This window comes from Arachis hypogaea, chromosome 7 (assembly GCF_003086295.3).
Source record: "Arachis hypogaea cultivar Tifrunner chromosome 7, arahy.Tifrunner.gnm2.J5K5, whole genome shotgun sequence".
Lineage (NCBI taxonomy): Eukaryota > Viridiplantae > Streptophyta > Magnoliopsida > Fabales > Fabaceae > Arachis > Arachis hypogaea.
The window spans coordinates 77,113,062-77,125,000 of NC_092042.1; the positions used below are offsets into that span (position 1 = coordinate 77,113,062).

General features: G+C 29.2%; 1 protein-coding gene across 1 annotated transcript; it reads right to left on the reverse strand.

Moving 5' to 3' along the window:
• Positions 1 to 6,716: 6,716 nt before the first annotated feature.
• On the reverse strand, positions 6,717 to 11,371 carry LOC112701626 (uncharacterized). The gene is made up of 2 exons (XM_025752366.2): positions 10,854 to 11,371; positions 6,717 to 8,356 (listed from the first exon to the last, which is right to left on the reverse strand). The coding sequence occupies exons 1-2, from the start codon at positions 11,245 to 11,247 to the stop codon at positions 7,020 to 7,022; spliced, it is 1,731 nt and encodes a 576-aa protein (XP_025608151.2). The 5' UTR covers positions 11,248 to 11,371; the 3' UTR covers positions 6,717 to 7,019.
• Between the last annotated feature and the right edge of the window lie 568 nt (positions 11,372 to 11,939).

Consider the following 11,939-nt stretch of genomic DNA (forward strand, 5'->3'; position numbering starts at 1 on the left):
AAAAACATATCAAGGCATCAAATAGGAGAAAAGTGAATTAAAATTGGCAATTTAAGCATAAAAAGTATGTTTTTCACAATTAAACACAATTAGAAAAGAATTCACAAAAGTATGCTATTTCAATGAATAAATGCAAGAAAAGTCAATGAAATTCACCTAATTAAAGCAAATAAATACCATAAAATGTGAATTCATCATATCTCCACACTTAAACAATAGCATGTCCTCATGCTATACCAAAGAAAGACAAAAAGGGAAATCAACAATTATTCAATGTAACTATCTATATGCAATCTACCTATATGTATGTAACTATTATACCTTATACTATCTAACTATCTATATGTATTTAATTTGTCCAAGTAAATTAATTTTCAAGAAAACATCTATACACAATCAAGGGCTAAGACAATCATAACCAAATCACATTCACAATTAAATTGAGTCATATAAAGAATTTAAGCAAACTTGCAAGATAAGCAATGATCATAGGTGAAAATATGGAATTGAGTAATTGAACCCTCACCGGATATGTATATGCACTCTAGTCGCTCAAGTGTTTAGGGTCAATCCACTCAATCCTCCTCTAACTATGCTTTCTAAAGTTTGTTCTTCATCTAACCAATCAATAAGTATTTAATGTACATATGCAAAAATCATGAGGTCTTTAGATGGTTGTAATGGGAATAAGGGTAAAGGTAAGGAGATATATATATATATATATATATATATATATATATATATATATATATATATATATATATATATGGCTAAGTGAGCTTGTATTTAAATTTTTGATTAACCTAAGTTTTCACCTAACACATACACAACCTATACAATTCTAATATCAAGCTTAGCTACCCATAATCTCACTTTTTCATATATACACACTCATGTATCAAATTCAATCACATATGCATTGATTTTTATTAAATTTCACATTGGGGTAATTTTGTCCCTTTTTAATTATTTTTTTCTTTCTTTCTTCTTTTTTTTCTTTTTCTTTTTCTTTTTCTTTCTCTCTCTTTTTTTTAGAACATAATGTATACCAACTCATCAATGCATATGGTTTCTATAATATTACATGAACATGTACGGTATACCCAAATTTCTAATATTTTTCAACAAGAATAAAACTCATATCCATCAACCAAGATTCCCACATCTTTCCCACACTTAGTTGACAGACACTTTCACTACTTAAGTTAACCAAAGATTCAAATAGGACAAATAATTATTTTCTGCTTAAGGTTAGTGATGTGGCAATATAAAGAACAAAAGGGATTATAAAGGCTCAAAGTGGCAAACAAAGGTAAATGAAATAGTAGGCTATTTGGGTTAAGTGAGCTATAAAGAAGTGATGGCCTTAATCACATAATTGCATAAATATACATTAAACAATAGATATATAGACTTAAACAAATAAAATATTATAATCATAGAGAAGAGCAACACACAAGAATGAAATAAGTGGTCAAATGATGTTACCACATAATAAAGCTCAAAAACTCACAAATGGTATGTTCTTTAACTCAAAAACCATATTCCACAATGTATATAAAAGATTTCAACGGCATTCAACGCCAGATTGCTCCCTTCAGATTCGGCCTCAACTTCAGTGGTGACGGTCTTGCACTCTTCTCCTGGGTTTACTTCAGTGTTACTAGGAAGATTGTTAGAAGGGTCTCAGGGATTCTCTTGTTCAGTTGACCAACTTGTACCTCTAAATTTTTTATGGAGGACCTTATTTCAGTCATGAAACTATGAGTAGTCTTAGAGAGGTTGGAGACTATAGTGACTAAGTCATAAAGTCTCTGCTTAGGAGTCTCCATATGTTCCTGAGAAGATAGGAATGGTGGCCTATTGTTGAACCCATTCTGGGTTATGCCACCTTGATTATTGTTGAAGCTTTGCTGAGACTTCTGTTGATCCTTTCATGAAAGGTTAGGATGATTCCTCCATGATGGATTGTAGGCATTTCCATAGGGTTCTCCCATGTAATTCACCTCCTCCATCATGGGTTGGTCAAGATCATAAACTTCTACTTCAAAGGAAGCTTCTTGGGTGTTGCCAGCTGCAGCTTGCATTTCAGTCAAATGCTGAGATATCATATTGACCTGTTGGGTCAAGATCTTGTTTTGAGCCAATACGACATTCAGAGTGTCTACTTCAAGAACTCCTTTCTTCTGAGCTACCCTATTATTCACAAGGTTTCTCTCAGAAGTGTACATGAATTGGTTGTTTGCAACCATCTCATTGAGTTTTCTTGTTTCTGCAGACCTTTTCTTCAAGTGGAGTGATCCACCTGCAGAGCTGTCCAATGATATTTTGGACATCTCAGAAAGACCATCATAGAAGATGCCTAGGGTAGACCATTCTGAGAGCATGTCAGAAGGACATCTCCTGAGAGTTCACCTAAACCATTAAATTACACAATCCCTCAATATCAAAAAACCCAAAATTCGCGAAATTGAGGAGGGGATGAACTGGGTGAGAAATGCAAATCTCTTACCAATTTGTTTGGTTAGAATTGAAAAAAATTCTAAGACGAACACGTGACTGCTGACGACTCATTAATCGGAGCTCCGAATTAAAAGTTACAAGGATTTGAAATACTAGACAAGAGTGTGGGATTTTCCTTCCCAATCTCATTTAGTTTGGAGCATGATGAATGGAGTTAAGTGGCTGGATATTAGTCTTTATATATGAGCTTTGGACTGAATTTGAATTCGGTCTAATCGATTCGACTTGTTAATTTGATTTTGGGCTAAGATCTATTAAAATTAATGTCAAAATTCATATTTTTAATATTTTTACTTCTTTAAATTATAAAAATTTAATTTTTTAATTTTTATAAATAATAATTAATTTATTAGTTAATTATTTTTAAATTTTCAGGATTTTACATATGGTATGGAAGATTTAAACAGAAAATATGGAATTCGAACACAAGATCCCTACAAGATGCTACATATTCAATAGCGCTCAGTGTTAGATAAAATTATGTTTCAAAATTGTGTTCTATCGAATGTAACAACTGCGCTATATTTTTTATTGATAGTCAAATTATAGTGACCGTTATTAGCCGGCTCCACTCGATTTTGGGTCAAGTCAACTTGTTAAAGTCTTCAAGTCAACAGTATTTGATTGTTCCTCTTTCTGGCTAATTTTGACTGAGTTATCTATTCTCATAAGTGATAACAACTTATTTAGCAGAGGATGCTTCGGTAGATGGATTTTAATTTTGGAAGAAGTTGTCGAATTGACTGCTTACAATAGATTCTCTTGAGTCTTCCTGTCAATAATTAGCCGTAGTAAAAAGTTAAAAAGGTTAAAAAGAAAAATATTAAGTAATTAATATTTTTTATATAAATAACATTAATTAGTTATGTCTTCATTTTTTTTACTAAAAATATTGGTCTTTTAACAATTTTTTTTTATTTTGTTTGGTTTCCTTTGAAGTTGGAACTCTCAATTCTAATTTCCATATTTTGATTTTGAGTAATATATAGAATTAGAATTATAATTCTTAGAATTAATTTTGTGGAAATGAAATCAAACTATAATGAGTTTTTACTTTTTATTTTATTTCTCATATAATTTGAATTATTAATTCTCTAGTTAGTACTTAAGACTAAGCTTTTTAACTATTTTCTTGCCAACTAAGAGTTGGCCTAGTATTATAGGCTACTAATCCCTCCTTCTCCATGACTCTCTCTTTGATTCCGACGGTCACAAATATATATATATATATATATATATATTCTTTTTAAAATAAAGAATAAATTATTCTTTGTGATATATATACGATGATTATTAATAAATTGAACAAGATCGTCGAATTCGATAGTCATCTCTAGACTCTAATATGACCACAAAAAAATTTTAAAAAAGAGAAAATTAAAAAATTGATAGACGTGTTCATTAAGATTAAAAATTGAGAGCATATGAACAAGTTTATTTTATTTTTCCTTCGTGATTGTATCTTTTTATTGTTAGAATTTAAGTTTATTTTTTTTTGTTTTTCACTTGTTGTGTTTTCCACTGTTATGGATTATGAGAATTATGTCATGCTCTGTTTTACGATGAAGCTTCTCTTCTATGAAAAGATTTCAGGAGGTTGGTGGGTTGCGAAATCTTGAAAATACTTGCTTTCTCAATTCAGTGCTGCAGTGTTTGACCCATACAGAACTTCTGACTGCATATCTGCAAAGCAGAAAGCACAAAAGTTTATGTGAATAGCTCTCCTCTATTATATTTTTCATTGTTTATTTATGTTTGTGGTTGTAACTTTGCCTTATTTTGTTAATGCCAGATAATTTAACATGGTTACGTTTTTTTCCATTTTTTTTAGTTGTGGACGACGGGTCTACATGTGAAGGAAATGATTGTTGTGTTGAGTTTCTTATTATGTTTTACCATAAATGTAGACCATGTTGCTGGATTTTGTGTTTTGTGTGCAATACAGAATCATGTAAGTCGTGCACTGCATCCATATGGAAGAATATTATTCCTTGAGGATCTGGTTGAAAATTTGTGGTGTATATATTTATCAATAATTACAGCATAGATAATTTATTTTATTTTAGAGAGGATACAATAGAATATATATATTATTTAAAAGGTTTAACTAATATTTAGGTTAAATTATCAAAATACTATTTTTTTTAATATTTGATTTAGAGGAGTGTGTTATCCTCCAAAATGACTTATTATGTGTATTGTAACGAGCTATGAAAATGCTGCAATTTTTTTTTAATTTATTAATGTAAGTAAAATACCCACACTTCAATTGGCCCTAGGATCACTCACTCATATAAATGACGCTATCATATTTTTCATCTCTCAACTTCACTAACACTCATATGAAATAATAGAACAAAGAAGGACTTCACATAATCATATCTTTTTTCATTTCATATAACACACACAATACATAAGGCATATATGCCTTTATATAGGCAAAGTTTCATACTAAAACTTCATGATTCTACTAACTTCTTAATACACATACTTATCCAATTTTGCTTCTTCCTTTGACTATTCAAATAAGTAATTTCTAGCACATCTTGAAAATTCTTCATTAAGCTTAGTCATCAATCTTGAACCTTTCAATGCACTTCATGATTCTTCTAGTATGGAGGTGATGAGTGCAACTTCCTTTCAATTCCAATTCAATTTGATTTTGAACTTCTTCATTGTTGTAGAATGTTGTAGTTATACTACTCTCTTGAATGTTCTTGGTTATTCTCCAAATTTCCAACATCTTCTAGTAAATTAATGATTATTGTTTTCGATTCAAACTTTGCTTCTTCAATTCTTTAACCATGTTTCATGAAGATTCTAGTCCATGCAAGTTGATTTAAAATTTTAATCAACAATTAAAATAATAAAACGGCGACGCAATTTTCTATTTTCATAACTTAAAACCAAAGTAAAAAACAAAACGGCGACGATGTTTTCTATTTTAATAATTTTAAAAAATGAAAAACAAAATGGCAATGCCGTTTAGTATTTTTAAATTTTTTTTAAAAAAATTAATGAAAACATCGATGACTTTTTTTTAAATTAATTAAAAAAATTAGACAAAATGTTGATGTTGTTTTGTGTTTTCTGAAAAATAAAGAAACTTTTTTACAGTAGAATAAAACTTACGTAAAACTAAATAACATAGTACAACATATATCTTTGACCAATATTAAGAAATTATACCCAAAATTGCAATTAAATTATTTTGCCCGTGACAAAAATATTTTTAAAATTTATTATCGATAAAAATATTCTCAAATTATTTAAAAATTTGACAAAAATATACGACATCCATAAACTAAAACATTTTATATTAATAGAAAAGAGTGATGTGACAAATGAAGAATATTAGAGTCACTTGCCATGTTGAAAACTCCATTAGCCACGTTTTTGTGTATACTTGATATTTAATTTATCATATTTAATTTTTATTTCTTAATATTTGATTACTAATTATGCAAAAAAACAAAAAAAAAAGAATTTGACCACCTATTATGTGAAAAAAAATAGATTTTACCGTCGAATTTACCGGAAATAATATTCGACGAAAATTAGACGGAAAAGAAAATAGTGGAACGCCAAATTACTAGTAGAATTTTTTCGACGATAATTACTGGCGGATTAAATAAATAATCTGTCACAAAATCTGCTGGTACCTACGTGAAGATTAAAAAATCCGACAATAATTTATCGTTGGCGAAGGTTATACCGTCGAATTAATTACGACAGAAAATCTGACGGCAAAAATATTACTTAACGGATAATTTTTGTTATTCCACCGATAAATCCAACGACAATCAGCGTTTTTTTTCTTGTAGTAGCATGTTTTTTTTTTCATCACGCTTGAGAATTTTTATCATATTTGTAAATTATTTGAAAATATTTTTGTTAATAACAAAATTCAGAACACTTTTGTCAATGTCAAAATAATTGAAGTACATTTTTTGTAGTTTACCCTAACATTTATTTATCTTTTTCCAACATCAACGATCGAACCAGCTTCTTCAACTAGCTTCAAGTCATAAATTCTTCCCAAATTTTTGGATAACAACTGGTTTCCAAACGAAGTCCCCAAAACAATTGAAGGACACATTAATCGTTCTCAATTCCTTGAAAGTTATACAAAAATAGACCCATTTAAACTTGGAAAGCCATAAACACCCATCATCATAAATCCATTTTTGTTAGGGTTATCCACCCAAGTAGGTAGCATAGAATCATTGGAAAAAGAAGCCTTGAAATCAAGCAGTACTGACCTCTTGTAGAGGAATATATCACATACAAATACAATATTTAATTGCAAACAACAACAGAGTTCAATAAAATATTGTGAGAACTAGAGCGACTAATTACTAAATTAAAGTCTAATACAACTTGTTCTTCCAAAAATGCAAGCTAGGTTTCCTATCAACCACATTGGGGAAATACATATCAAACATCCTTGGGTAATTTATTTCATAATTTTCTATGTAGAAAGTATCTCCAAGAAATTAACAAAAGCATTTAAAAAGACACCATTCAACAAAATAAAACCATACTCTTCTCCAATAAGGATTGATCCAAAGAATTATCACCAACGCTAAGAGTACTGTGACATAAGATGCAGAGAAAGTCCAATAAAAAGAAGCGAAGTCAACGGCAGAATCATCTTTCTTTCTCTTATCCAACGGGGCTGGAGGTGGTGGAATCCGCCTGTTACTGTTGGTCCAATGGAGAAACGGATTCCCTTCATAGTTGCTATAATCAAAGTTAGCAAATTGGTTTTCCTCAGGTGCTGTACCTGATAGATTGTTATAGGACACATTAAAGATCTCCAAAAAGTACAAGTCCTGAAGATTAAGAGGAATTTCCCCACTCAAAGTGTTGTTTGAAAGATCCAAGCTCTCTATGTTTTGTAGATTGTGAAAGCTCTCTGGAATGGATCCAGTCAGACGATTGTGAGATAAATTGAGTGTATGAAGGCTGCTGAGATCTCCTAATTCGCGAGGAATTTCTCCTGTCAATTGATTAGATGACAAATCCAATGCAGACATGATTTTAAGTGTATCACCTTCGTATGAACGAGATGAACCTTTTGTTATGACTTGTATTTCTCCCATTCTATACTTAAAACCAAATATTTGTGTACTATATCTTTTAGCTCCTCCAGGAGTCACGGTAGCTCTTTTTCCATGAGAGAAAACAAAATTCACATCCTGAAATGCTATATTATTGAAGCAAGAAGGTATAGAACCAGTGAATTTATTACGGGACAGATCCAAGATCTGTAGATTTCTTAACTCACATATACCACTAGAGAGTTGTTCTTGCAATTGGTTTCCTGCCAATAGAAGAAATGTCAAAGACTTAAGACTATAGATGCTCTCCGGAATATGTCCCTTGAAATTGTTGTCACTGAAATCAATAGCTACTATATTGTCGCCACCAGGGTAATAATTAGGTATCTTGCCAGTAAGATCATTTCCTTTCAAATTAATGAAAACCAAAGATGGTGATATCGTGAAGGAAGATGGCAGATGACCCGAGAATTTGTTATGAGACAAGTCCAGGATATGTAAACCTATTGGATGTGTAAAAATAACTGCTGAGGTGGCTTTTCCTTCAAACATGTTGACGGGTATGCTCCCTGAAAAATTATTGTGGCCCATATTTAATATTCTTAAACTTGGCATCATTGCCATTGAAGCAGGAATACTCCCACTTAACAAGTTATGTGAAAGATCCAGAGTCCGAAGTGATGTCATATTTCCCATGAGTGGATCCAAAGTTCCTTCGAAATTGTTATCATTCAAATATAGCTCTTCAATTTGCTTCATTTGACATAAACCTAGAAGTGAGAGTCATACTGTCATAGTATTTCTAATAGTGAAAGTCTATGAGTTATCAATTTTATTAAAATTTGTCCAGCACTTAATCAGCAAAAGAAAAATAAGTAATCTTATATCATTAAATGTAATCTCACACTATTAAAAACACTAATAATGACTAATTAATGGCTATAAATTACAAAATTTGCTGGCCTCCTAGTAGGGGTGTTCATGGATCGGATCGTATCTACAGATCTGCGGTAAATATCCGCATCTAATCCGAAAATTGCGGATACGATCTGATCCGCACCCTTTAAGAATCGGATCGCGGATATCTGTTCTACATTCGCATATCCGATCCGTGGATCTGTAGATCTGCACAATAAGAATTAAAAATTAAATATATATATATATATATATATATATATATATATATATGATTGGTATTATATTTACTTGTTTGTATGTTTTAGTTAGTAATTATTATTCATATATTGTATTATTTTATTTTTGTTATTTAAAAAAAGTTTGATTAAAAATATTTTAGGAATAAATCAGTTTAAAAGTGTGAAAGAAATATTTTTATTGAATTTTTTACATAGAAATATGATTAAAAAGAGAAGGTTTAATTATGCGGATATATCCAATATCCGAACCGATCTGACACTATAAAATACAGATATTATATCCGATCCGATAAAAATTGTGCGAATCGAATCAATTTTTCAACTATATCCAATCCAATCCACGTACACCCTACCCCCTAGCACTCCTCTTTTCAATAATAATTAATATACACTTGAGATAGTGGTTGATCCTAATCCTTCAATTAAATTAGTTATTACTCATATAAATACACATTAAAAATTTAAAATATAAATAAAATAAATTAAATAATATATATATATATATTTATAAATAAAAACATAACAAATAATTGGATAGCAAATTTTTTGCGTGAACATTTGTACAGTTTTATCCCTTAAAAAGTTAAATACATTTTTCAATTCATAGGTATTTTGTATTTTTCAAAATTGAAAATTTTAATATAATTTTATATATTAATAAATATTAAAACTAATTCTTAAATATATTTATATCTATTATAATTATTTTAAATTTAAAAATAATTTTACCAATCAAATATCACTAACGTAACTTTTTCTTTGCTGAAAATGTTATAATTTATGCTTATTAAAAGCAACTTTTATTTTATTTTACCAATCATAGCGCTGCAACTTGAAAAGTAATCTTCCAAAAAAAATTTTGAAAACAAGAACCAAAAGAAATAAATAATAGAACAATTTACCTAAATAAAATATTTAGAAACTAATATTACTAAAATGTCTCAATTAAAATTAATTAAGTAGTTAAATATGTGTCCTAAATTATTTTTATGTAATCCGTTGATTTTCTGCGCGAATTATGTGTACACATAATTTGTTGGAGCCTATAATAAATTAGGGTTAAGTACGATTTTGGTCCTAAATTATGGGTTGAAATTTTTTTTTATTTTCAACATTTTTTTGCAAATAAAATCATTTCTAAGATTTAAAACCAAGTTTAAAATCATCATTTTTACCTAAATATTAAAATTTTGAACCAAATTACTCATAACAAAAAAATTATAAAATAAAAAAAAGAAAAAAATAATAGAAAGAAAATATTTTTGCTCTTGCAAAGGAGAAGGGAAGAAGAAGAAGAAGAAAGAAAAGAAGAAGAATAAGTTGTCCATGATTCACCTCTACCTCCATTTTTATCGTCACTTTCGTACAATTTTAGTTCCTAAAGTAAAGATAATTTTAAAACCAAGTTAAATATTAAAGACGATTTTGTATGCAAAAAAAAATTTAAAACGAAAAATTTTTTTAACCTATACTTTAAGAACTAAAATCGTACTTAACTCTAACAAATTACTAAGACAGATAAAAATACATGTAATTCGTTGGAGGAAAAACGAATTAGAAGAGTATTTATTCAAAGACAATTACTCAAATAAAGATGGCAAAAATATTTTTTTATGAAAATATTTTTTTAAAAAATGTAATTTATTTATTTAACCATACTTTAAACAAAGACAACAATTTTAGAATATATCAAAATCTAATCATATAATCTATCTTCAAAGAATAAAAAAAAATTATATAAAGACAATTATAAAATTTTCATAATAGTATTCACCTTATTTAAAAGCAACAAATAATTTAAAACCAACAATATATAACTATTATAAATGAAAACAAATATTTATAAGTTTTCTTAGAATACACACTAAATATGCATGCTTAAAAAAGCATATATAGAAAAAAAATAACAAAAATGTTATTTCTACATTAAAATTAACTACTAAAATTAGTTACTAATGTATTTGTGTATAAATATATGTAGTTTAATTTATTTAATTTTTAATGTGTATTTATATTTCAACGTATATTTTATATTAATGATTTATTTTAATGGCTGATTTTAGCATAAGTAGCATAACCCAAAAAACAATTCTCTTAGTTGAAACGGTACCTCCTTGACAAACGAAGTTTTGGAAGCAATTATGGGAGAGATCAAGGATTGTCAATTGAGGGAAGGTGAGGAGCAAGGACCAGTTGAAGGGTGTGGAAAAACAACGTCCATAGGCATCACGGTCTCTGATATTGGAGACAGAGAGATTGAAGACATAGCCAGAGGAGGGATCACACTCAACGCACTCCCAATCACAGCAATCGCTATTTGGATCATCATCGTCATCAACCCAAGATGGCAGCAAAGAATGATTCGAATAAGCAGTCTTCAATTCAAGAAGCGATCTCTTCTCTTCTCTGAAACAACCACTTGTGTTCACAAGCACTTGAACCAACACCAAAGTACTTCCCACCAATATCATCCATCGCTTCTTCCTATTCAAAGCCCACTCCATGGATTGAACGAAAGTATCAATTCTGTCCGTGCTTCGTGAGCTTTATAAGTTCTTTCTTTTCTTTTTCTTTTCTTAAAATTGCAATGGCTACATTTTCTGACACTCAAATAATAATTTAAACTCAAAAAAAAAAAAAATCAAATTTAGCCTATGGGACACGGCCAAGAATCCAGTCAACTTGTCTTTATCGTTCGTTCTTACTTCTTATTCGTAATTTGAAGCAGAGACAATTTGTGGAAGTTCGCTACAGCTTGCGTTAACTAATTATTCAAAGCCCACTCCATATTCAACGTGGAAATATCAAATTTCCAATTATCAATTCTTCCGGGGCTAGGTGAGCTTTAAGTTCTTTTTTCTTTTCTTACAAACGGAATGGCTACATTTTCTGATATTCAATCTTGACCCAAAAAGAAAAGAAACAAATAAATTTAGCCCATGCTACACGGCTAAGAATAATCAAGTCAATTTGTCTTTATGATTCGTTCATATTCATTCTGATAGTTAATAGCAGAAACTTTAATGTAATATATTTTATTATAAAAATATTATTTATACACTAAAATCAATTATTAAAATTAGTTATTATATAATTATATATATATATTATTTAATTTATTTTTAATATATTTTATATTTTAATTTATATTTTATATTAATAATTAATTTTAATGATAATATACCCTTAGCGTTAC

Bases quoted from the DNA above. Each gene is read 5' to 3' on its own strand.
- LOC112701626 (XM_025752366.2), bottom strand. From the start codon at position 11,247: ATGGAGTGGGCTTTGAATAGGAAGAAGCGATGGATGATATTGGTGGGA. The intron at 8,357-10,853 runs GTACCGTTTCAA...TCTCACTTCTAG, and splicing joins AAACTTCGTTTGTCAAGGAG to GTTTATGTCAAATGAAGCAA.